The sequence below is a fragment of the Castor canadensis genome, chromosome 1 (assembly GCF_047511655.1).
Source record: "Castor canadensis chromosome 1, mCasCan1.hap1v2, whole genome shotgun sequence".
Lineage (NCBI taxonomy): Eukaryota > Metazoa > Chordata > Mammalia > Rodentia > Castoridae > Castor > Castor canadensis.
In genome coordinates, this window is record NC_133386.1 from 95,446,094 (window position 1) to 95,473,969 (window position 27,876).

Genomic DNA, 27,876 nt, shown 5'->3' on the forward strand with positions numbered 1-27,876 from the left:
AATTCAAATTTTTTTAAGTACAGAAACTCAGTTATTTTCTACATTTTTTTATAAGGAGTAGTTTTTCCCCATGATGATGCCTGTTGGTGCTGTGATTTCACATTTCCATGCTTAGCCTAGAATGTACAGACCTTGTTTCAGAAGCATACTGATGCAGAGCAGGCTTTGCAATCACTTAGTGTCAGGTTTGTGTCCTTTCTCTGCTCCTCACCAGCTGTGGAACCACTTATTTTTCAACTTTCTGAACCTCAGCTTTGTCCCCCTTAAAATAGAGTTCTATACTTAACTTTGCTGTGAGAATTAAATGAAATAATGCCTTTTGATACCAAGAGCACAGAAAATTGCAGCTGTTGTTCTATATGTAAAATCTTTCAACTTTTCTAAATCCTACCATGGATCACAAGGGAGGGGGGGATTACTTTGGTGTTAACAGTTATAAAAATAAAAATCCAATTAATAATGGCTCATTAAAACATAATTTATGTATAATACCAAAACACATTTCTAAGCATACCATCTCTTACTCATTAAATACTTAAATAAACTCTTCCCTGACAGAAGGGCATACTTATAGCTGATGTTAAACTCTTTTTTGTGGGTAATTGTGTAGATCCATTTGGTTTCAAGTGTAACTAAAGATTTTACCATCTCTAATGCTTTGTGTGTATCTGTAGAAACTTATAAGTCAGAGTTTATAATGAAACCCATCTTTTCATTTGTTAATATATATTGTGGAATTTATCATTTATCTATTTTAGGTGTGTATTCAAGGACATTAAGTACATTAACCATGTTGTGCAGCTGTCACCACTGCTCCTTTCCCACTCTATCCCTTCATCTCAGACAGAGATACTGCACCATTAACAGTTATTCTGTTCTCTGGTGGCCTCTAGTCTACCTTCTGTATATTTGGATTTGTGTATGGAGCAAAGCACAGAAGACATGTAATATAACCACAGTTATCTATCAGTAAGATATTGTTGACACTAAATGTGTCTTGGTGAATATTTTACCTTATTACCTTTATTACCTTAAGTGGCAGAAGGGACTTTACAGATGTAATTAAGATTACAGACTTTAAGATACAGAGATGCTCCTCAATCTGGGTGGGCCCAGTCTAATAACCTGTATTAGCTAGACTTTTCTCCTCCCTGTGACAAAAATACTCTATAGACAACTTAAAAGGAGGATAGATTTATTGACTTCACTGTTTCAAAGTGTTCAGTCCATGGTTGCTTGGTTCTGTGCGCTTGGGCAGAAAATCATGGCAGTGGGAGCATGTCATTGATGGTTTTCATGGCCAATGGGAAGCAGAGAGACAGTCCCTGCTCAAAAGCTGCTTTTTTACCTTTTTATTCCATGTGGGCCCCTTTCCTATGGGATGGTGCTCTCACAGTCAGGGCTGGTCTTCCCCCCCACCCCACACACTCCATTAATCCTGTCTGGAAGGACTGACACTCCTAGAGGGGTCCTTTACTAATCTCTTAACAATCCAGACAAAATCATCACATAATCTGAACTCTTAAAAACAAATAAATAAAATGAAGGACACTAGTGGAACAATTAATATTTGGCTAAGACCTTATATTAGATAATAGCTTTGTATCAGTGCTAATTTCATGGCTGGATGCAGTGATTTACTCCTGTAATCCCAGCTGCTTAATTGGCAGAGAGCAGGAGGATTATGGTTTGAGGCCAGCACGGGCAAAAAGTTAGCAAGACCCCAGCTCAGTTAATAAGCCAGGCATGGTGACACTTGCCTGTGAGCCCAACTTTGTGATCCTGGCTACGTGGAGGTCTTAGGTTGGCCCTGGGCAAAAATGAGAGAGTTTATCTAAAATACTAACCTAAAAGCAAAAGTGGCTGGAGGTGTGGCACAAATGGTAGAATGCCTGCCTAGCAAGCACAAGGCCCTGAGTTCAAACTCCAGTACCACCAAAAAATAATTTCCTGATTTTGATAATGGTACCATAATTATGTGAAAGAATGTCTTTGCCTCTAAGACTAGGAACTAAATCATTCTATCTGCAACTTATTTTCCAACAGTTCAGCTATGTATATATAGAGATAATAATAAAGCATAAAATAAAATGTCACCATGTGGAGAAGCTGGGTGAAGGGTATACTGGAACATTTTGTAGTATCTTTACATAATCCTGAAATTAATGTAAAAAGATTTTATTTTCCTTAACTTTCAGTAGATCTCCCCAACCAGCTCTGAAAAATATTTGGCCCCGTCCTTACTTATCCCCTTCCATCAATGTCAGGTTGTAAACATGTCTTTCATCAGAATGGTAGTGAACTAAACGAATTGCTTCTGGGCAGACACTGGCCTCTGAGCAACTCCACCAGCCCATGAGTTGCTTCTAATAGGTAGCAGAAAAACGATAACCACAGTCAACAGCTGCGTGGTACTATACTAACAAATCACCATGTTAATCTTTGCAACTTCAAAAATAATGTTTCAACAAAAGAGCTGAATATTTTTTATCTTCTAATGTTAAAAAACCACATTTATTAGCTAGGCCATTTATAACATGGAAAGAAACCCAATTCTGCTCACAGAATCCTAACTCCTGCTCAATGTCCCTGCTAGACTGAACAGTGTCAACCACATGGCTACCTAGTACGTGAGGAAAGCCTTGGACACCAGTTCATTACTACTGAATCTGAGTCAGGGTCAGGAGGACAGGGCCTTCTGCCATTCAGTGACCACTCATCAGACACAGATAGTCAGTTTAGCTTGGGTTAATACTTAAATTCTCTTTCAAACCAGTATTCTAAATGACTTTTTTAAGGTGATTTTTTTCCAACTTTGATATATGTAAATTGTGTGGCAATCTTGTTAAAATGCAGATTGAGAATTTAGTCAGCCTGGAGTAGGCCCCAAGGTTCATGTGGTCCATGAACACACCCTGAATAACAAGAGTCTGAGTTGTTTTAAAGGGATAACAGTCTTGTACTTTTTATATTCATTGTTATTAAGAAGACTGATTGCCAGGCAAGGTGGTACTCACCAGTAATCTCAGCAATTTGGGAGGTAGAGATTGGGAGAGAGATTCAAGTCAGTGAGGCCCCATCTCAACAACTGGGATTACAGGTAGCATATATCTGTAATCCCAGCTTCATGGGAAACTTTATGGAAAGATTACAGTCTGAGCTTGCCATGGGCAAAAAACACAAGACCTTATCCAAAAAATAACTAGAGCAGAAAAAGGGCTGGAGGCATAGCTCAATTGGTAGAGCACCCCAATTTGAGTTCAAACCCCAATACTGCCGAAAGAAGAAAAAGAAAAATGCCTCCCCTTTTCAGATCCTTCAGTCTACCTGTAAAAGACATACTTCCTAAAAAAGAAACAAGTTCTTTATAACAGACATTGCTCTTGGAGAAAATAAAGGGAAGCAATGAGGTATTTTATTTAAGGCAGTATTAAAATATAATAAAAATCCTTTGTTTTACATTTATAACTTTGGTTTGAGTCTCCACTTATGATAATCTTACTTTCTATTATTTTTATTTAGTTTCTGGGTATATGTGGATATGGATGATTCAGCTGTGAAGCCTAATAGGAAGAGTGTCTTAAAAAAGAAGCAGCCCATTTTGAATGTTTGCTTCATTTTGCCACACAGCTTTGAATTCTAGCATTGGAGATTTGTTTGAGTAAATTAGTATCTTAAAACAATTGATTTTGAGAAAATGCTAAAAAGCATACATTTGCTACAGTGATAATTTATTCATGCTTCCTTGTAGCACCATACAGACTCATTTAAATTGGAGTTTCCCAGTCTCCACACAATTGTTTGAGTCCCAGCTACTCTTTGTTGGGGAGTGGTTGACCTGTGCATTAGAGGATGCTTAGCCCCCACTTCCATCATGAGATGTCTCCAGACATTACTAAATGTTCTTGCAAGGAGGTACACCAAGTGGAGAACTGTTGGCTTAAATGAAGTGAATGCAAAGTTTTAAACTTACATAAAAGGGAGAGAGAAGAGATTTTGAGGAATGGTATGCTATTAAATACAGATACTCTAGAGAGTTGTTGATCCATTATAGGTTTAGATGGTGTCATGTATAAAATTAGTGGCACTGATAATATTTGTTACTATGAAAAGTACTGTCTTAACTGATGTTCTTCGTAGAGTACCACATATCATCTTTATTACATTTTAATAAAAATGACATTTTAGGTGTGGTTAATACCTAAAATGGTTCCTGTCCTGCTCATTCATGTCTCTAAAACTACACATTTTACTCTTAAAATGTCAGTTCTTCCTAATTTGTTCTGTAGAGTCAACATAATACCAATCAAAATTCTGTTTCTCTTTTATGTAAGTTTAAACAAGTTATTTTGTAGATATCAATAAACCAATTCTGAACTTATATGGAAAGGAAAAGACTCAATGGCCAACACAATATAAATAACACCACCCAGCTTCAAGACTCAGGAGTGTGACAGTAGTCAAGGTGTGATATTGCTGAAAACAGACACATAAATCAGTGGGACCTAATAGAGAGCCCATTGTACAGATATGATCAGTGTATCTTTAATGAAAGAACAAGGATAGTCTTTAAACAAATGGTGCTGGGACATGTTTACGTGTGTATACAAAAAAGTGAATCTAGACACAAACCTTTTACCTTTCACAAAAAACTAACTCAAAATAGATTGTAAGCCTAACTGTGAGATACAAAATGTGTTACTTTTTCTTTAATTCTAACAAGATAATTGAAAAATCAAGTTAAAGGAAGAAAGATTTATTTTTGCTCATGGTTTCAGAATTTTTAGTCCATTGTCTGCTGACTCCATTACATCTAGACCTGTGGCAATGCAGAGACATCACAGCAGAAGAACATAGCAGTGGAAAGCTGCTCACCTCATGGCCCCCAGGAAGCAGAGAGAAACAGCAAACCTGCGCTAATGGGCTTCCTCCTGCTTTTATTCCATGTTTCACCCAGCCTTTTGGGCAGTGATACCCACATTCAGAGTGGGTGTTCCCTGTTAGTTGTCTCACACACCAGTTATCTCAAGAAACACTCTCACAGACATACCCAGAAGTGTGGCTTTATTACTAATCTCCTAAACTTCTCTCAATTCAACCAAATTGACAATCAAGATTAACCATCACACAAAGCTGTGAAACTTCTAGCACATAGCAGAAGAAAATCTAGGTGACCTCAAGTTTGGCAATGAGTTTTTATTTTTTTTCTCCTTTTATCATTTTTACTTACATGTGTATACATTGTTTGTAGCAATGACTTTTTAATTACAGCACCAAAAACACTATCTATGAAACACATACATATCTGTGTATCTATGTGTCTGTCTAATGTTGGGCTTTATTAGAAACTTCTGCTCTATGAAAGACATTGTTAAGAGAATGATAAGACAGGCCACAGGCTGAGAAAATATTTGCAGAATACATATCTGATAAAGGAAATTAGCACTGATACAAACCTATTATCTAATATAAGGTCTTAAATATTAAGGGTTTGTTTTTTATTATCTTTGTTCTTGTTATTTGTTTGTTTAGTGATTTTTGTGAACCAATTCTGTAACTAATATCTGTATCCTTTGTTGTGTATGGTCACTGTACTTCTTTCTAGTACAGAGCCTCAGTGCCAGCCAGAGGTGAGAATTTAGGCTTTCTCCCATCCTTGTCATGCACACAGCCCCGAGCATAGACAGGACCTTCTAGATTTCTGGGAGGATGTCAGAGTTTTACAAAATCCCTGTGGATATCTCAGTCCCTAGGCTTTCCTTTTAAGATTTCTGGTTAGTTTATTTTGGGGCATTGTCCACTGGCTTTGAGGTGATGAAGTTCATAGATGGCTTGTAAATTTTTTTTTTCTTTTTGGCCAACACTCGTGGGAAAAGGCTTTTAGCACTGTGCGAGCACCAGTTCAGATCAAATACAGATAAACTTGCAGGTGGGGTCTTCCAGCCAACCACCAGTCAGGTTAAATAATGACACCTCTCTGGCAATGAGACCTTAAAAGAGCTTCAGCCCCTTTTTTGCTGCTACACTGCTATCTTTTATGAATATTTTTCAAGGCATCTACTACATTAGCATAGCAGAACTAGAATGAGTTAAAGTGTCACAGAACTCTGTGTTCTTATGAGATTCACTCCTGGACTGTTCCATGTCTTGGACTAATTTCCAAAAGGTTGAGAAAGTTAATTATGACCATTTATGCTATTTTCTTATTGATTATATGGAAGAGAAAATTTTCACAGGTTCGTACTCCACTATTTTTATTGGTGTTACCTCTGGAGCTTAATAGTTCATTTCAACTTTGGCCTTATAACTAGAGTATAATATATGACTTCTAGGTCTACCCAACATGGTCATCACTGACATGATTCTGTAAGTGCTAACTTAAATTTTCATTATTAAATATATGCAGTTTTCTTGGCCTTTATAAAGTATTTGTTTTTAAAAACATTTATTTTGTAAATAACTAATTAAATAACCTAACTCGGGGTCATTCATCCTAACAGATTGGTTAAAATAGCTAAGAAATTTTTTTCTTTACTTTTTTGCCAAAATGTACATCAAGGGAAGGGAGTCTTAATTTTCAGAACTATTTGTATGTAGTGGTATACTGCGTCATGCTACAAGGTAATTTTTATTAACAGACAATGAGGGAGCAATATGATTCATTTGCTGATCCTCAGAATGAAGCTGTTGCCTTCCATTTCATCTAGATATCAGATACTGGTAGGAAAAGCTTCTGTAATACCTTTATGCCCTTTATTAATAAGCATTTGTTACTACAAAGGAATCACTTCAAAGTTTGGTAACAGTGAGCCCTCCTGCCTTTTTCTGGTGGTCCTGGGGATTGAACTCAGGGTCTCAGACTTGCTAGGCAATTACTTTTAGTTTGTTTTTCAGGTGGAGTCTTCTGCTTTTGCCTTGGCCAGCATCAGACTGGGGTCCTCTTACATTTACCTCCCAAGTAGCTGGGATTACAGGGATGTACCACCATGCCCAGCCCTGAAACTCTTTAAATAATAAATTCTAATGTGGAATGCTAGTCTATTAAATAGATAAATGCAGTAATACTCTTGTTTCAAGAGATGACTGGCTAGAGGCTTCTTGGTCCCTGCTTTTGCCAACTCTTTCCTTCCCAACCATCCCCAAGTTACCCATTTGATTAAAGAATTTCCCAGAATGGAAGCCAGGAATTATTTCCAAAAAGATCCTTATACGATAAGCAGGATGGTATGTTATTATTTTATTTCTTCTTTTCTCTCAACATTCTAATATATACTTCAGTAATTAAATGAAGTATGATGAAAATCTCCCTAACATTCATGATTTTATCTATTTCTATCAATTCCAGTTGAAGGAAAAACCAGAAGTACTTAACCTGTGTTTTGTAAGCCTCTCTTCTCTTTTGTGGCTTTGACAACTCTAGCCCAGTTGTCCCTGGAACTTGAAGATAGCAGGTGAAAAAAAGCCCAAATATTGCTAGCATCAGTTCCACTCTTTTTCACTTTTTCATTCTGAACCAGAAACTCAGTTCCACCCATTCCCAATAAAACTTTATACAACAGAAAAAAAAGTCATTTATAATGCTTAACATATTTTTCCATAGAAACATTGATTCTTCTTTTTTTTGGTGATACTGGAATTTGAACTTGGCTTCGTGCTTCTAGACAGGCACAGGCGCTTTACCACTTCAGCCCAGAAACTTTTTGCATGACATTTTTTTCAGTGCTGTTAATACTCTATTTCAGAAGTAGTACCATTTAGCTAGACTTTTCTCTGTTGGATATTGATATGTATGCTGGCTGTATATACATTGTTGTTTCTGTGGGAAAATACTCCAAATTCCAAATTTTCTTAGTTTTAACTAACAGAATAAGAAAACCTGATGAATTTCTTGGTTTCAGGTTGTGTGTGTGTATGTGTGCGTTTGTCTTAATGTATTTTTCACTTAGCATTGAAGTTTATATTTCATTATAATGGAATAAAAAACCTTGTGTTTGATCAGAGTTTCATTTACCTGTTTATGAAGAATTTTAAAAATGTTTTATCACTTTTGTGTACATGTTCTTAATCAAGTCATCTCATAATGAAAATTTAGGCACAGATGTCAAACTATATATTGAATTTATATGTCTTGGATTATTTCAGGTTATTATATGTTGGCAGCTCAATGAGCATAATGGTTTTGTACTTTTCATATCAACTTTCAGAACTATATTATAATGAATATATTTTTGCTTTCAGATCATTTGGGGAATATTTTTCATCTTGGTTGCATTGCTGTTTGTAATTTCTCTCTTCCTATCAAAGTAAGTATAGTAGACACATTTTCTATAGCACTTACACAAATAATATAATGATATATATTATTCATGCTGAATTCTGTTAGTGTAGCCTATTCATCTTAGATAGCTGTACTACCTGAAGTATTGTACAACATTAGCTCAAAGAGTGGATAAAAAAATCCAAAGAGTATTTCTTTATTCTACATCACCTGAGTAATATCTGTGAGAAATTTAGGTGAGATTTAATTTGTTTTCCATGGTTTTCTTTGACTCAAAGAAGTTGAGTCTTAAGTTATGAAGATATTCTTTCTAGATTGACTGGAAAGGAATAGTAAACAAATTCACTCTCAGTTTTTTGGTTGCAGTTTAGATAAAGCTCTTCATTCAGCTGGAATAGATTCTGGTTTCATAATTTTTGGAGCCAACCTGAGTAATCCACTTAATATGCTTTTGCCTTTGCTACAAACAGTAAGTAAAATATCACTTGTTTTGTACTCCATCAAACATTCTGACCCTGTCCCATTTAAAATTATTATGATGCAGACTTGTTAATACTTTGACATATGCTTGTGCTCTTTGCAAATTTGACTCTTCTTATGTATATAATTTCTACATTGACATGTTGCATTCAAGATAATTGTGTCAATATGTTGCTGGATTTTTAGCTAAACATACTTTGATTTGGAAAATAGTATATGATATAGGCAAACTTTTCCAAACAATTGCTTTTCCAAAAAATTGCTTTCAGTTCTCAATGAAGTCTTTTACTTCATATATGAAAGTATAACTTGTAGTTTAATTTATTTTAGGATTTTTCTTAGGATAATGGTACTAAATAATTTGCTCATAGTTTGATACTAGTTTATGGTATTATCATTATAGCTTAATCTAAATCAGGGTTGATAGTTGAAACATTTATCAACTACAAATAATGACATTTTCAGTTAATTTTATGTGAATTCTAAAGGGTTATAGTTTGTATATTAAATTTGATTTTATCTTTTTCCAGGTTTTCCCTCTTGATTATATTCTTATAACAATTATTATTATGTACTTTATTTTTACTTCAATGGCGGGAATTCGAAATATTGGTATATGGTTTTTTTGGATTAGAGTAAGTATATACTATATTTTTGTTTTTTCTCATTATTTTGTGCAGTATCTCCATTATGACAAATTATCTTATATTTAGAATGTATGTTGCATTTTGATACCAATAATGATGGGAATATTAGCTTTTTCACCTCATATTAACATGAGTGCTTTTTTTCTAGAGCAGGGGTTCTTAATCAGGAGCAATTTTGCCCCCTGGAGATGTTTGGCAATGTCTGGAGTCATTTTTAGTTGTTATAACTAGGGTGTACTACTGGGAACTATTGGGTAGGGGCAAGAGATGGCTGATAAACATCCTGTAGTGTATAGGGCAAAGATTTATCAGCCCAAATGTCAACAGTGCCAAGGCTGACCAACCTTTGTCTATAAGATATATTATCTTTCTTAGTGTTTGGCTGTATAGAACACATTGAAATGCAATAAATACACCAAAGCTCAAAGCATGACTCTCCCCTGTAGGACTTGAGTTTTCTACTATCAGCCCTCTATATTTGTGAGTTCTATATCTGTAGATTTAACCAACCACGGACAGAAGAAATTTGAAAAACTTTGTTACTTAACTGAACATGTCCAGACTTTTCTCCTTGTCATTATTCCCTAAAAATGCAGCATAATTATTTACACAATTTTTACATTATATTATTTATTTTAAGTAATCTAGAGTTGACTTAAAGTATATGGGAGGATGACATAGGTTATATGCAAGTACACTAAGATACTGGAGTACCACAGTGAGTCCTAGAACCGATCCCCCACAGATACCAAGAGACAAATATTATGATTTATTATTTCTTTACTCATTTGGAGGTAATTTAAGAATTTTAAAATGAAGGTGAATCAGACACCATTTCCAACTGTGAGTAAAAGAAAACCACATTAAATAGTGGTTTACACTAATGAAAGACTTCTTGCTATTGGATTGGGGGGGTCTTGTATTGCTTTAGTAACTCAAAAGTGTCAGGTCCAATATCTCTTTCTCATGATTGCAGTCAGCTGCTGTGGCTTAATTTATCCTGTCCATGTTCTATATGGAAAAAAAGGATAGAGGAGAAAGGGACTTAAACGTATGTCAATGATTTCCTAGAAAGTTCTAGCTTTCCTTTAGATGATTAGTGTTTTAGTACATGACCACTACTAGGTATAAGGGAAGCTGAGAAATGTACATTTTTAAGTGATCTTATCTTCATCTCATCCAAAATAGGAGTTCAGTTAATCTGTACTATCTTATGATCTAGTAAATTTATAAACTTGGCAGTCTGGTGTTGTTCCATAATATGACATATTACATAAAGCCATAAACATGTAAACCATGAACTCATTACTAGTGTTTATAGTTTGAATGCATACTTCTAATCTTTAGATAGAACTAGAGGCATCTCGTTCACAATCCTTAGCTTTATGAACTTCTAACACATGTTACACACAGTTTCGAAGGTTTATCTGGAAGCCAACCATGTGAATACTAGTAAGTTTTCTAGGTCTTAGGTTTTTAATGATCATTTATAGGATCCTTTGGATGTATATGCTCTCCCATAATTTTTAAACAAACATAAAGTTAAATGTAAACGCTTTGGGGGAAAATAATGTCTTTCATTTTTATAATTATTTGGAATGACTAGGAATTTTTAATATTTATTTTGGAAGAAGTGATTGAACTGTGTAAATCATTCCTCAAAACACAAGAGCCAGGCTTAATGCTTTACGAATAATAATTTTTTCATTTTTTCTTTCCAGTTATATAAAATCAGAAGAGGCAGAACCCGGCCCCAAGCACTCTTATTTCTTTGCATGATACTTCTGCTTATTGTCCTTCACACTAGCTATATGATTTACAGTCTTGCTCCTCAGTATGTTATGTATGGAAGTCAAAACTACTTAATAGAGGTAGGTACAATATTATGTTTACATTTTGAAGAGCAAGTTTTAATTTTTATGGTTAGCATATTAACTCATCATGTTCATTTTAATATTGCTAAAACTGGTTTTCCTTTTCGTATGTCTGTTTATATCATTTTTTAAAATTAACACACAGAATTTCATTATAACTGTTCCTTAAATGGATTCTACTGTACAAAGCTATTGAGCTTTATCTTAGCACTTTATTGACTTATAATGCCTCTTCTAAAATAATGTTGTAAGTAATTTTAATATGGCTCCCCAAAAAGTTTTGGTGAGCATAATATGTCTTGTTTATTGCTGCAATAAATCCCATAAGAGAGGCTTTCAAGTATTTTATTTCTGAATAACTGGGTTTACTTTTCACATGATGGATATCCTCATGTCTATTCCACTGATTTCTTAATATTGTTAATTTCTTTAAAAACAACTGTAATTTTTAGGTGTAATTGAATAGCAAGTTTGGATTTTCTGACAATTTAGAATATTTTGGCCATGTCTGATTCAATATTTGTTTAGCTTGTTTCCTTTTCCTAAATTGCTTTTAATTGTACCTGTGTCTCGGGGCCTTGTTCAAACATTGATTTAATGGACTCTTTCATTATTAATATACTGTGCCCAGATCACTGTTTTTTTATCCTGCATGGTCCTTCATTCTTTGTTTACCCTAATATGTAATTAGAAACAAAAACATCTAACAAGCACATCACACCCTTGGTCAATTATCACCTATAACAGTGTAAGTTTATTTAAAATGTTAGGTAATGACTAGTGTAGGTAGAGCAGATAAGCCACAGATCATGGTGGAGTTCTGTGAATGATCTGAGTTTGGGAGACCCTGTACTGATTTACCTGAACCATATTTCTCACTGCTTGCTTTTTTCTCTCTGTGCTTCATCCCTGACATGGTGATCTTCTTTCAGAATATTATGCTTTCACATGGAAAATAAATACTCTTTGCCTGTTTCACAGCCTAAAAATAAGTACTATATTTCTTTTTCGATGCCACGTTTGGACTAGAAGTGGGATTTGATTGTTCTGGGAAAAAACTTTGTTGTTGAACATGAGACCTAAAGAATTGTTGCAAAAACCCCTAATGTTAAATTTACCATAATTCTTTTTTTTTCTAATCATAATTTGCATTAAATTTACCTTTTAGAATATTACATAGATGTAGTTAATAGAAAGCAGCATAAAATTTGTAATGTGATCATTTTTTAATACAAATATAATTATTAATGTAATCTTTACACTTAGCTATATTTTCATCTTTCAGAGCAATACAACCTCTGATGACCATAAAGGCAATTCAACTCTTTCTGTGCCAAAGAGATGTGATGCCAATGCCCCTGAAGGTAAAGCAGCTTTGCCAATGGTTTTAGAATTTATATTTCTATAAGAATTGAATTGCCTTGCATTTTACCATCTTAATCATTGTTGCATTTGTGTAGTGTGTAGTAACAAATTTTTAGCAAACAGAAGTTGTTAAGTCTCTTTAATAGCATTTCTTGGTATTGGAATGATTTCTGATAACAAATGAACCATCACCAATTAGTTAGGAAATAACAAAACATAAGTATTATTTATCACATTTACTGATATAATAAATCATTCTAAACCATATTTTTTCTTAAAAATCTCTCAAGAGAGTTTGGTGGGATATACAACTTTTGTACCAAGACCAAAAGTACCTGTTACCTAAAACAACTTTTAATCCATCCAAGTCTAGTCACTTTGGTTAATATTAATATTAATTATAATAAGTTAGCTTCTAAGAATGTATAGTTATGTTCAGGCACTGTGCTAAGTATTTTATGTATATTCTGAGAAAAATGCTGTGACTGTTCTCTGAACTTCTACATAATTTTAGAGATGTTTTTTCTGTTTCCTGAGTTGTTAAGTTGATTTTTTTTAGTACTATAGTATTAAATTCTTAAAAAGAATCCCTAATTAATTTTTTTAATTTGTAAGAACATTTTATATGTTTGCCTTCAAAATACTTTTATTTCATGGTAATGTGTCAAATATAGTGTACGTGTTCATAAGTCATTTGTGCATAACATAATAAAGATGTAAATTCTGAGTTGTTTTTTTTTTTTTAAATCAGGGGCACTGTATGATGTGGCAAATAGAAAACTAAGAACATTGAGTACAGGGATATCACAGAGGAAGATATGATTAACACTGTCCAGTAGAGATTATTGCAGAGTGCTGTCTCTGAAAAGAGACAGTAGAGCCACGTTTCAAGGTTATAGAATTTTTCTGTTATGAGCATCAGGGTAAACTTATTCTCAGGCAAGAACAAAAGGTACAAACAAAACTGTCTTAAATTACACAGGTGTGTGTTCAAAAGAGTTTAAAACATTGTCACTGTTTTGCTTTGTTTTTTAAATTATGGGTTTAGGATTGGAGTGATGGAGGAGCGAGATTGCAGAATTAGGAATCGGATCATAAAAGGTGTTGGAAAGTGACTAAAGAACCAATTAGGAATTTTAAATTAAGGAAGTAGATGTTATGATCTGATTTACTTTCAGTGTTACTTGTAACAAAGAATGTATTTGAGAAATTGAGGCCAAAATATGGAAATAAATTAGGGGAGGACCTCTCTATAGTAATTCAAAGAGACATGGTGAAAACCTGAACTAAAGTTTTCACTTAACAGTAGTTATAACTCCCATGAAATGATGAAGGAGTAAATATATAAACTCTTTCTGATTGTCTCAATCCAGAGCAATGATGAACAGATTGTAGAATGTAAGTTTGGTAAATTTTGGTGTCACTAGATGAAATTAAATTTAATGGGATTAGAGAGAGAGCTAAGAAATATTTTATTGATTTCCACATATCTCAGGGACAGTAAGTGGAGATCTGGGCAGTTCGACATATATGTAAGGAACACAAAGGGCAGAGAATGAGAGGCTTATGGAGACTGGAACTCAGGAGAATCATTTTTTAAGGGCAAGCATAAAGAAGGTATAGATAAGACTGAGAAGAAGAAAGAAAAACTTTCATGAGGGAGACAAAACTAATTGCCATGAATAAAAAGAATATGATGTAGTGACTGTGTTTGTATTAGCCTTTATTGAAATTTTAAGTAGCAACAGAGTAGAAACTAGAAAATTCATGCATGCAGTCAAGGATGGATAGATAGATAGGTAGATAAATAGAGATATATAGAGCTATAGACTAGGAGACACTTCAGGGCCAAGGAGATTGAAGAAAAATGTTAGAAAGGATGAATGATTGACCAATGTCATAGAGTTCTGGAGGATATGATATTAAAAACAATCAAGACAGAATGCTTTAGGAAGAGTGAGGGATGCTTCTTTCTTCAAACTGTAAGCAAGGATATTGCTTGTAGGAAGTACGATTCCTATGATTGTCTCAATTTGTTATGGAGAATAAGTTCAAATCATCTATGGAGAATTAAATGTACCATGAGGTAGACAATTGAAGAAAGTGGCAAAAGTTTTTGGTATTCCCATGAAGGGGAATAGAAGAGGGATCTGACTGAAGATAAGCTAATGAAAAGTAAGTATGTAAACTAAAAGAGATGAAATTTCCAATGTGTGTTTATGTTGAACAAATGCACACAACTGGTATGATTATTCTTTAGCTGTGACATTTGGAGAAGGAGTGATTTAAAGGACTGAAGTAGGGTTGGGGATTTAAGGATGGAAAGCAAAGTACATGTTATAGGTTAGAGTCCAGATGCATAGGGAAATGAGAGATGAGATTAAAACTGAAAGAAATAAGCAGAATCAAAATATGAGATGGAGAAACAAATATGGTGGGTATAGCTTTACTTTGTATGAAATAGTAGCTAAAATGTTGTCAGTATGAATAAGTAACAATTTTCCAGATAGACTTTGTTGGTGACTTCTGTCCTAGATTTTTTTGTTTTGAAATGCATAGTATATCGTAATTAGGATTAATGGTTGAAGTGCTTTGGGTTGTCAGATTTAGCTAAATGAACAAAGAATGAAAAATCAGTGTGAAGTAGATTTGTATTTTTCTTAAACTAAGGGGACAATGGCCTTGAAGATATAAAATAGATTCCCTTCCTGAAAGTGTTACAATAGCATTGAAACCTTAGCAGAAAAACAAATTTAAAAATTCATTCTGGTTTTAAAATTTTGTTTTAATGGTAAAGTACAACTGCCCCTGTATTGCTGAACTGAATAAATTTGTGTATTATAGATCAAGAAGCTTTAGTCAAATGATACACTTGACTATAACTTTATGAGTCATATTCAGTATTTTCCTTTTTTAGTTTTAGTTAATTCACTGTGGATAAAATTAATTCCTTTGAACTACTGAATATTTTTCTTAAATACTTCAATTAACTCATCCTTTGAAATGTCACTTTGCATTATAAAAATGTACCAGCTAGGTTTATGGATTGGAGTTATCTTCCCAACTTTCTTTGTTGTTCTGTAGCACATGTCTAGACACTAACTTTGCTTATGCATACTTTGAAGAAGATGGAAGAAATAGGATAATTGAATTTGGAGTGGCAAGGTAAATTTTTTAAAGAAAATACTTTAAATAATGATGATAAAGGATGAAATAGAACATGAGATTAGACATGGAGGGATAGTGATGTGGTGAGGGACTGGCATGGCGTTATCCGTTTAAATGGAAAGTAGGAGTCATAATGTGTAACATAAAAGCACTATTATTTGTGACATTTTGGTAGGAATATTTGACTGCTTTGATACAAACATATATGTAAGCCATAAAATACTTAATGTAATCTTTGTATCTCATGCAAATAACAGAAATTTAGAGACTTTAGAAAATGATTTTTAGATTTAGAAATGCAATTATAGTGTGGTAATTAAAATTATTTCCAAGAAAAAGTAGTCTCCCTGGAAACTTTAAGGTATCAATTTCTAAAATTAATGCATATATTATTTCTTATTAGCATTAAATACATATTAGAGATGGGTTTTTTGGTGGGACTAGGATTTGAACTCAGGGCTTTTCACTTGCAAAGCAGGTGCTCTACTACTTGAGCCACATCTCCAGTCCATTTTTTTTATTGTTTTATTATTCATATGTGCATACAAGGCTTGGGTCATTTCTCCCACCCTGCCCCCACCCCCTCCCTTTCCAGTCCATTTTGTCCGGTTATTTTGGAGATGTGGTTCTCCAGAACTCTTTACTTGGGCTGTCCTCAAACTCTGATCCTTCCAATCTCAGCCTCCAAGTAGCTAAAGACTTTTAAAAGTAATATTTTGTTACGCGTATAGGGTGGTCTGACATTTATTAAATATGTATAAAATATTACTGAAACTTGTTCTCTTATAGTGACAATAGTGCTTAATTTATCTTGACAGGTTTCTGCATAGTTTGTATGTTCAAAATGAGTCAACTAAGCAAGTTAGAAATCAAGTTTTAAATTTTATATGCAAAATGACCTTTACATTTCTATTCTTATATTTTTAATTGCCACTTAATTTAATAAGCACGAACCAATAATCTATATATAAATGCAAGTAAAATAGTTTAATACAAACAATTATTTTAAAAGAACATACACATTTAGAAACTATAAATAGTTAAGTGAAAATAGGAAGATGAAAGACCAGCATGGCTGAGTTGACAAGCACAGTAGACGTTATAAGTATTGGGTTAGATTTGGGGAACAAGAAAGCGTGAGAAGCTATACATACAGTGTCCTTACGAAAAAGCACATAGTCCAGTGGAACTGGATATAAAGATATTGTAATAGGAAGAAAAACACATGCAAGTTATAGTGAAATTATAAACAAATGGTATAGAAGACTGAAGGGATAATGATTTATTTCTGCCCAGCAGGCAGTATAATATTTCAGCTGTGCCCAAAATAATAAGTTAAATCTAAACATCAACCTGAAGGTATTCAAGCAGAGAAAAAAAATGTTGCATAATCATGAAAGTGTATCTGACTCATTAGAGTATCAGTAAATTGTGGCAGGAATATTAAATATTTGAAGAGCACGGTGAGGGATAAAGCAAAATAGCATGTTCCCAAATGACCGTTTTTAGAGATCCATGACCAAAAGTCCTATTTCTGCTGTCCAATTTAATAATTTTTATTTTTTTAAGTAAATTTGTGTTGTCTTATTTGGAAGTTAAAGTAACTGGAAGTGGAATGCTTTCTGTAAGTCACCTTCATTTTCTGTATTTATTCTGATTAAGTATATTTGTTAACATAATATAGAGTGTAGAGACTTAATATGAAGTAATCTATGGGGTTATGGTTTAGCTTAAGGCCATAATGTTGCTAGAACAAATGATTAAGGTGACTCATCTTAGATGCTAAAGTAGAAGCTAATGTGTTAAACCAAACTACTTGAATTATAAAAAAAATCTGAGAAGACAAAATTGAAAGCTTTTTTATGATTGCATATATGAAATACAAAGGAGATAAGAAATATTTTGTTAAAGAAAAATTAATTGATAAAATGTGTACTGATACCTTACTTTAGAAAGTAATTGAACACTTTTGGAGTAAGAAAGTCCATTGTTGAGGGATGATTCAAAATACAGTAACCATAAGTAGAACTTGGCTTACCAAGCCGTTTTGCCTTTGCTAACAGATATCAAGTATCTATCTTTCTGAAACTCCTTATGTAAGTTATTATGTAGGTTAGGGTTGGAGAATCTACCCTTACCCTTATTTTTTAATGGTAGTTATAGAAATGGGAATAAAGGCCATAAAGAGCCACATAAGTTGTAAGCAATTCTAAAAATTAAAGAGAGAGCGTTCTAGAAGTACTGTCTAAATAGTCTCATACCCTCTTGTTATAGGCGCAAAAAACAGGGCTGTAAAAGAGAAAAAGTTGCACAGATAGTATGAGACTTGGACTTTCATGGATGCCTGGATTCCAAGTCTTTTTTCTACATTTAACATTTTTTTCTCTTTTGTTTGAGACAGGGGAAATGTAACACTACTGCATCATCTGCCCTTTAAATTTTAAAAATAAATATAATGAAAATGGTCATTTGAGGCTATGAAGAAATGAAAGTCTCAGGTGATACAAAGAAAAACCAGAAGTCAAAAGTCTAAATAAACCTAGTTTATTGGAGAAGATGAAAGAATTTAGAAAATGAGAAATGAACCAGCAGACTGTAGTATTTTAATATTCAAGAAAATGTCATGTCCAATGTCAATAGTGTTGATATCTTAGAAAGTATTTTATCAACTAGCAAATCACAAACCTTGGAGTTTTAATAGAATAGAAAGGGTGAAATAGAATGTTAAGGGAAAAAAATTAAAATGAGGAAAATTCCTTATCTTAAGGTAGGTTTAGTTTGGGAAATAACTCTTAAAAATCCCACATACTGAATGTCACATGATATGAGCACATGTAGATATTACTGATAGTTATATGTAATCTAAGTTTTAATATGGAATAATAAAAAAGACGTTCAGGAGTTGCAATTTGGATAATTCCTCTTGAGTCTTTTTGCAAAGTGAATGTATTCTTAGTTCTATTTTCTGTTTCCCTAGTTCAGATACTGAGAGAGAATATGTTTAGTTTTGAACATTTTTATTTAAATTGTTCATGAAACATCCTAGTGTAAATCTTGAGTTGGCAGTTAAGTTGGATCTAGAGTTCTGGAGAAAAAGTTAATGTCTGCTTAAAAATTGCTGAAATGTTAAGCGATCCAGCCTCACAGTACGTGATTCAGAAAAAGTTGTGTATGTTGAAAGAATGAGAAAAGGGGGTGGGGGAACAGTGATAGCCACTGTATGCTACCCATTTCTAGACACTAATTTGGAGACATTCTATACCATTATTTTTACAATTACAGATATTTTAAATATTTAAATTTACATTATCTTTCTTAAATTCTATAAATTTAATGTTTGCTTACCTAGTGGTTCTACACAATATATTTTTCCCTACAAAATGACAGGCTTTATTTTGAATGTAAAAGTTAGGGAGTACCATGCTACCTGTGTCCCCTAAGCAATGTAGATTAAAACATATAACTTCTTGTGAAAGTGAGTTAATCTTGTTTACTTCTAATTTTGAATCTGCTATCAAATAATTCATCTCTTATTGTTTCCTGTCACTTCTTATATAAATTTTTTGCATCAAATAAATGTTGATTTAATTATAGGCATGTTCAGTTGTGTAAAATGAGTCATACCTTGACAAGGTTTACAGAATATATTCCTTATGAGGCTATATGAAAAAGGCAATTTAAATCCACAAAGAACATATTAAAAACCCTTCAAAAATTAAACCTCTTTTCTAAAGACACATAGCACTTAAAACTTATTGAAGAAGTTTTTTCATATTTTTAATAACTCACCAATTTAAATGCAACTATGATATATATTTGGTGATATAACTGTCTTAATGTAAGAGTTTTCTATACATTTCTCACCCATTTTTAATGATAGAGCAACTTTTGCATTTCCTTAAGTGATGCTTTTGTTTTGAAAGCTATAAGCAGAAACCGGCTGATTTTCTAATCAGCTGAATCCTAAAATTATGTTTTAAAATTCCTGGGAGGAAAACCAGCTGGTTTAGTGGAGTGTTTTGCAGGAGAGAGTGCTGGGAATCAAACCCAGGCCCTCACGCCTGTTAGCCACAGTCTCTACCACTGAGCTACAGAGCTCCCCAGCCATCATGTTGTTGTTCTTCTTTTTGGGTCTCACTGCATAGACTAGGCTGGCCTTCTGAATGCTGGGATTACAGACATGAGCCACCATGCCTGGCTACTGGAAACCTTTTAGATGTGGCTTTCCATCTTCCAGATTATTGTTGAGACCACTTACAACTGATGGTCCTGCTTCCCTTCTCTTCACAATTAAAGGATTGCTCCTTACTTTATTCCTATACTATAACTTTGATGACATTATAGCCAGCAAACAAATGACTATGTTCAGTCTGTCATGTTGAACCAGAAAGCTTAGCTTTCCACAGATCAAAATAGTTATTCGTGACTAACACTATTTACATATAATCTTTTACTTGACAAAAAAGTTTGTGTTGATAACCTTACTTAATTGAATTGTAGTAAACCCATAAAATGGGGAACACACTATTAAAGTCAAAGTAATAAAACAGAATTATTATCTAAGAACTGCCATACCTTGGTCTCCAGTTATCTCTGTTTAGCTTCATGGAACCAGAAATAGATGAGAGTAATATATTAATCAGATGACTGATTTCTATTAATTTGCCATAGAAAGTACAACCATTAAAGACACTAGAGGCTCAGGATTAGTGAATTCTCACCAGAGAAAAAGAATTTGCATGGAAATCAAACTTCACATAGTGTCTAGGTAAGGATGGAATCAGAATGGGCCTCATTGATCTAATAGGCTGGCATCTGCTGAGAAGCCTGATGTATTATGTTCACTATCAGGCAAGGTCACCATGCAAACCAGAAAATTGAGTATTGATCATTGCGTCATTTTTCCTGTATTTTGCTAGAGATCAAAAAAGTTCTACTAATATTGAGGTTCTTTTTTCCAGATGGCATTTTAATTATGCTGATGAAAGTTAAAAACTAAGTACAATGAAGTTCATTAGTTGTAAACTTTGTAAGTTCTCCAGAGTCTGCCAGAGCCAACTTACGTAACACTGTGAAGTTTCTCAGCCATTTACAGGTTACTGCCCAAGACTGCTAACTTGAAAAATGTCGGTCTTTCCCTTTTTTAAAATTGAACGAAGATGTCTCTGAATTTAATTCTCAGAAGGTTGACGTCGTCCATCACTACCTACCACAGTCAGACATTTTCTGTGTGTCACTTAACAAATACATGCTACTAAAATTAAATGACTTACGCCAGAATCTCTTAAGTACACTGGTGGCAGATTAAAGAGCTAAATCTAGTTTTTCTCTCTATTATTTTGACCATACAACTTAAAATACTTGTTTTATGAAATAGGTAATTGAAAACAATTGCTTTATATCTACTAACTTGTACAATTAAGACTAGCAGTATACTTGATAATTTAGAATTCACTTAATTACACAGTTTCTATAGGAAATATGCCAGCATTTGCCTTTTATTTCCTTTTAATAAGTTGTAGATGGCCAGTTAGTAATATAAATTAAATCAAGAGCAATGTATTTTAGCACCTTAAAAATACGTTAAACTTACTTAAATATAATCAGATCTCAACACAAATATACTGGTCTTAAAAATGGTTACTATAAAATTTATTCTTTATACAAAACATCTGAAAAATTCTGTATCATCCTGTAACACTTTGTGTATTCTTATGATATAATAAAATGACTTCCTTCAGAATATCTATGATCTCATTTCCGTCTCTCCCTTTAACTAGTTGTCCCAATGAGATTTAACAAAACGTTGATTTAGCTGCATACCATTTGTTTGATTTTAAGATAAATACAGAACTTGGGTTTTCATTATATATTTTCCTTTTTTTTTCCTTTCCACATACTTGGGTACATATTACTTGTTCCTCAAATCCTTCTTATGTGCATGTATTTCATATGCTCTGAATACATTAGATAATAAATAGTGACTAACTTGGATTTTATTTCTCAAAATTCTTTTTTTTTTACTCAAATAGTCTTCTAACTTGGTGAACCTCTTTTTATTCTTCTAACCTGATAAACCTCTTTGTTTTTTATCCCCTACTCCAGTGTATATTCTACTCATGTATTTCCTTTCTTAAAATCATTTCAGTAATTCCCAATCATATCACAATAGAGCTCAAGCTTCTCATCCTATAAACAGTTAACATTTATGTGTTCCTTATAGATATTCAATGGTAGCAAGACCCTAATCAGAAAACAAAGTTAGCATAATCATGAGAAGTTGTGCTAAATAGTCCAAACTTCTACTAGCTTTTTTTTGACACTAGTCAAGCAAAACACTTGCCTTAAAATTCTCCATGGTACATGAGTTTACTCAAATGCCTTTTCTGTCTATGCTTATGTAACATGATTTGTTTAATAAATAATTACAAATGTAGAGTGTAATTGTAAATTGATTGTAAATGAAGGTTAAACATGACAACCCAGTTGAGTCTTACATCAACAATCACTTTTTTTAAAGTACATTTCTAAAGGCGATATTTATTATAGTTATCAGTTATCTTAGTGGCAGTCAGCATACATTAAAAATGACGTAACAAGTGCTCTAATGGTCTAAAAGGAAACAAGAAATATAGATAATATACAAGTGACCAGGTAAATCAATAAAGACTGCTATTGTATGGCAAACAATGGTTTAGTTGCATTTTCTTCTAGTCATTTTTCTGATAATATGTGAGAGGAGGTGAAGGGAGGGTGGTAGTAGCAGGATTTAAAAATCTTCCAACTGTATTCATATAGTTCAGATATCCTTTCTTGAATCTTAATTTTGATCTTTTTTGTATGGCCACAAAGCCACCAGAAAGAAAAAAAAAATGCATTTAGCTGTCATCATGAACATCTAATCTTCAGTTTAATTAGAACTTTTATATGTCTTTTTAAGTGACAACTGTCAGAAGTCTCTCGAACACTTCTTATTTTAAAACACAATCCTTCATTCCACTAATTTAAATTTAGCTTCAAGGTCAAACCAAGTTCAGAATATTTACTATGATTTTCTCAGATAACTGTAGAAACAGGTCCATCCATAAATCTGCTAGATATCTGTGATTTCAGGTAAGCCACTGGAAATTGGCAGATGGAGGAGAAAGAAGCTCCCTCCCTTTAGTCAATATGAAATCATCCCTTGAATATGAAACGTGCATGGAGCTTATTAACCAAAATTCTTCAGTGGGCATATGCCACTTTATAAAAATATAACTCAATAGAGCACACATATAAAGATAATTATAAAAGCTGTTATTATACACACACCCACACACACACTAATGTGCATGGAGGTTTAGATGTGCCATTTTTCAACAGCAAAGAAGAGTATCAACAATGATATTTACCTTTTTATGTTATTTTAGAAAGCTTGTGTCAAAGTCCACAAGCTTTAAAAATGGTAAACATGGGAACAATGTGATAGGAAAAACATTTAAAATATGGTTTTGGTGGTGGGCAAAGAGCCAAAGTATAAGCCAATTTAAAACATCACTGATTGGATTATTAGACCGCTGGGAAAGAATGATTTGATTTTACTTGCTTCTGTCAGCTTAACCTGTATCTTGTAATCCTTATTCTGTCCCTGAGATTTCTAATTCAGTCAAGTCTGAGTCCTACAGTATCTTTTAAATATGGAAATGAGTGGTAGAACTTTATAAGTTTAGAGCATCAGCAGTATTGAGAAGATTGAATGGCTTTTTCAAAACAGGTTTGTACTTGTACAGTGAAACTCATGTAATACTAAAGCCATGGAAAATACCATTTTTATTTTTAATATAAATGTGAATGCATACATCTGCCTACACCTCTTCATTTGAAACATTCAAATTTATTATTTTTATTTAAAAAATATTACCTTTATCCTACTACTGAATTATACACATTTGAATTTTTCTGAATTCATTGTGACTTTTTTAACTGTTTGGAGAAAAATAAAATTTGCAGAAAACAATAATGATACTAATGCCAGAGTATTTATTTTCCTTGCTACTATTGGACATATACTTCTAAAATCTCAAGATTGATTATTTTTCTTACAACCACTTGAGCAGCTCTTAAGAACTATGTTCTTCATCATGGCTTATAGTTAGAGAAAAAAGGAAGAAAATTAATATTAGCTGCCAGTTTTCCTAGGGCTTTTGATAACCTAATTTGGTCTTTACAATGTCTTGTGAGGAAAGATGGTGGTAACCCCTTTTACAACTACACAATCTCCATTCACTTAACAAAGTGGCCAAGTGATAGAGGACAGATTCTGGGCTCTTCTTTCACCATAGTGGACATTTTATTTACATTTTCATTCTAGAGATGCATTTAACTGTCTTACTACTTCAGTAGTCATTGAATATGAATGAAGATGAGTACTCTGATTGGTACTTAAGAATACTTAGGTTTATATACTAAAAAAGTGGCAGATTGATGACCATATTTCTATGAAGTAACTTCTGTAATTGAAGTGAGAATAAAATGTGGTGGAAACAGAGTAGATGATGAAGAAACTTCCTCTGTGGGAGCCTCCTGTAATAGAATGAACTCCAGCACCTAGTATAAAGTTGTAGTCTTGGGTGCTGACTACATGGAGGTCGGGAGACCTTTGTTTAGCCACTGCTCCTTAAAGGCTTTGGTTTTCTTAGAGAATTGTGAATAGTCCGTCTAGACCTTTCTGTAGATAATGAGAGTATAAAGAATATGAAGGAATTCCATGAGATGTCAGTGGGTTGGAATTAGATTGTTTTTCATCACAAAAAGAGATGGCTTTGGTCAGTGTGGTATTGAGCAAAGCAATTTAGAAGTAAATGTTGGAGGACAATGGAAGGCATAGAGGAGATACCATTTAGCTTATCAAATCTTTAACCTATCTGTGACAGGGGCTTCTGTTTTATAGGATACAACCTAAGTTCTACTTTTCAGAAAACCATATGTCTGTCAAATTTTAAAAGTGTATTAGATCTTTCATGTAATTAAACGGGACTGCAAAGTTCCTTCTCAATTTTGGTTTAAGAAAGAAGTAGCACTTATTGAAGCTGAGAAGACAGTTCATAAAAATAGAAGTTAGAGGTGTGTTTTCTTCAGCAGCAATAGGATGTAATACTGCTCTTCTAATTGTATGCACAGTCTTTTGCCTTTGTCCGCTTTGGATAGAAGTATGCAGAAATCATAATATCTTGTAATTTAATAGACTGAAAAGAAGTTGCCTTGTAAAATGAGAATTTTCTTCTGTAAAGAGTAAAGACCCTCTGAAATTTGTGAGGTTGTTATACTGTTAGTTGAAGCAAATATAATTTTTCATACAGTTACATTTATTGTGCTACCTAAGCTTTTTTTTTTTTCTTCACGTTTCTTTCCAACAAATTGACCATTACATTTCCAAAGTTCTGAAATAGCCAGAAGACCATAGAAAGACATTTCTTTAGGCTCCTGTTTGAAACCAACATCTTCAGCAAACTACTGGCCTTGATTCAGGGCCATGCCTGATATTTCTTTAGATATCATTTCTAGATGTATGTTAATATATTACATATAGGTGTATTTGTATGTATATTGATTGATTTATACAATATCTTATATAGAGAGATGGATGACGTTGTAACCTAATGGAAATAATAATTGGGATAAGGTTAGTATGGAATCTGATACAGATTATCAGATAACCAGTCTGCTGTATTCTTTTTAAGAGTTATATTTTATTTAAAGGCAAAAACATATGATTTATTTGTTTTTATTATTTAGGGCCTATACCTTGAGCCACTCCACCAGCCCTTTTTTATGATGGTTTTTTTTTTTTTTTTTTTTTTTTTGAAATAGGGTGTCACGAGCTATTTGCCCAGGCTGGCTTTGAACCATGATCCTCCTGATCTCTGCCTCTTGAGTAGATAGGATTACAGGCATGAGCCACCAGTGACCAGCCATATGATTTATTTTTAATTGCAACTATAATACTATCTAAATATCAGACAGGAAGCATGTCAGTAAATAATGATTTCCATAATCAGTAATTAATGATCTTCATATTTCTTTAGAAGAAGCAACTATCTTTACAATAGCATCCTTCAAAAGAAAATAGCTCAATAGAACACTCTCAAGTTTGAGCTGTCCTGGGAATTGGTTTCTTAGAAAAGTATAGCATATCTAATTACTTTTTTGTCTTTGTGGAAAACTTTGTTTTAGGATATGCCTGGCACTCTAGGTTAAAAATTACTTTTCAAATAAATTGAGCTAGCCATTATAAAATTTTTATACTTAAGATCAAGATTACTAATGGTGGCATTCATTTTGTAAAAATATTTCAAAATGTTTGGCAATTTAACCCTGTATTAAGGTGATTGAGAGTGGGCTTTGGGGAGAAACCTAGATTTCAGCCCTGTCTCTTAACACTGACTGTGTTTTGGTTCATAGTATTTAAGATTCAGAGCAAATCATCAGTTTTAAGAAAGAAACTATCTGACCACAATCTTTTTTGCTCTTGTAGATCAATGTACTGTTACACGGACATATCTGTTCCTTCACAAGTTCTGGTTCTTTAGTGCTGCATACTATTTTGGTAACTGGGCCTTTCTTGGAGTAAGTATAAGTATCATAGGCACAATTTGATCTTCCTTTATATTGTTAAATGTATAAACTCCTTGTTTGTATATTAATAGTCCATTTGTATCAGAGTAATACCATTGACTTTTAAGTGCATTGCTTCTGAATAGTTTTGAATTTGAGAAGTAACACATAGCTTATTTCAATTTACAGGTATTCTTGATTGGATTAATTATATCCTGTTGTAAAGGGAAGAAATCAGTCATTGAAGGAGTAGATGAAGATTCAGACATAAGTGATGATGAGCCTTCTGTCTATTCTGTGTGACGGCCTTCTGTCTTAAAGTTTATAGAGCTGACTGAATATCTATGATGCATTTTTAAAGTTTTAATGTAACATTAGGATGACCTATCTAGCTTTCATCAAAAGTGGGAGCATGGCCATTGAAAAGAACTATATTTTTTATGTTTTCTGAAATGACATTACTGTACCATAGATTAACATTTAAATTCACTGTAACAATACTGTGTAAATATAAAACTACCAGCTTTGTGAGGAAATGTTTATGGAAAAAATTTTTTCTTTAATGTGTAATAGTGTTAAATTGATTAAAAATATTCCAGAATTAATATTCCCTTTTGTTGTTTTTAAAAACATAATCACTGTATCTGTGCTGTAAGGTCTTCAGAGTAATGTGGAATCTTAAAGTATCTTATATCTGAATGTCAACATCTAATTTTCACAATATCATATTCACCAACTGATGAATGAATGTTACTCTCATATGTAGCTTGTTTTCTAAGATATGTTATATTGTTCAGATATTGATCCATTATCTACCTTACTACCTCCACAAGAGTACTTAAATACATATATTGCTATAGATAGCATTTGTTTTATAGATAACGTTAAAATTTGTGTTCCAGCATAAATGGAGAGTCAAGAATAATTAATCCTGAAAAAGTCAGTTTATTGATCATTTTAAGATACATGGCATTGTATTTAGAGGCATTTTTTTTCATTCTAAAGATCTGAAATTTACAAAAGATATAATGAAAGCTATATAACATCAAGAGTATTTTGAACACATTCTACATAGTAGAAGTAACCATAAGTGATCATTTAACTTACTGACATAAACTAGAAGCATGTCCTTGGAGTAAAATACCGTTATGTTTCTGAAAGAGATTTAAGAAGGAATAACCACCTCCGACTGCATTTTTGTGCCACGTACTTCTGTTCTAATTCTTTGCCTCTCATGATAAAGAGCCTTCATGTTTGGCTTTTGCTTCTTTGTCTACCACTCAGTGTTTAATCACCAGGATGATATTCATTTCTGTTCCTATGTTACATTTTCTTTGTAGACGATCTCATACATGCTTGGCTTCCATCTCCATTACTTTTTCCTTAACTCCAAACTTTTACTTGCCTGTAAGACACTGTTGCAAAAAAATATATATATATATTGCTTCAATTTTAGCATGTTAAATTGAAC

General features: G+C 33.2%; 1 protein-coding gene and 1 non-coding gene across 3 annotated transcripts in view; one reads left to right on the forward strand and one right to left on the reverse strand.

Moving 5' to 3' along the window:
* The window catches only part of Lmbrd1 (LMBR1 domain containing 1), a 114,236-nt gene extending 87,226 nt beyond the window's left edge, over window positions 1-27,010 (forward strand). For both annotated transcript variants that reach the window (XM_074080471.1, XM_020159302.2), the window contains exons 10-16: window positions 8,239-8,303; window positions 8,645-8,747; window positions 9,289-9,393; window positions 11,127-11,276; window positions 12,565-12,643; window positions 26,326-26,417; window positions 26,595-27,010. In XM_074080471.1, the coding sequence (XP_073936572.1) occupies window positions 8,239-8,303; window positions 8,645-8,747; window positions 9,289-9,393; window positions 11,127-11,276; window positions 12,565-12,643; window positions 26,326-26,417; window positions 26,595-26,708 (708 nt within the window). In that variant the 3' untranslated portion in view covers window positions 26,709-27,010. The remainder of the gene's footprint in view (window positions 1-8,238; window positions 8,304-8,644; window positions 8,748-9,288; window positions 9,394-11,126; window positions 11,277-12,564; window positions 12,644-26,325; window positions 26,418-26,594) is intronic.
* On the reverse strand, window positions 25,189-25,325 carry LOC141416606 (small nucleolar RNA SNORA2/SNORA34 family). Its single transcript, XR_012441242.1, has one exon. It is a non-coding gene; the product is annotated as a small nucleolar RNA SNORA2/SNORA34 family (small nucleolar RNA).
* Window positions 27,011-27,876: the final 866 nt, after the last annotated feature.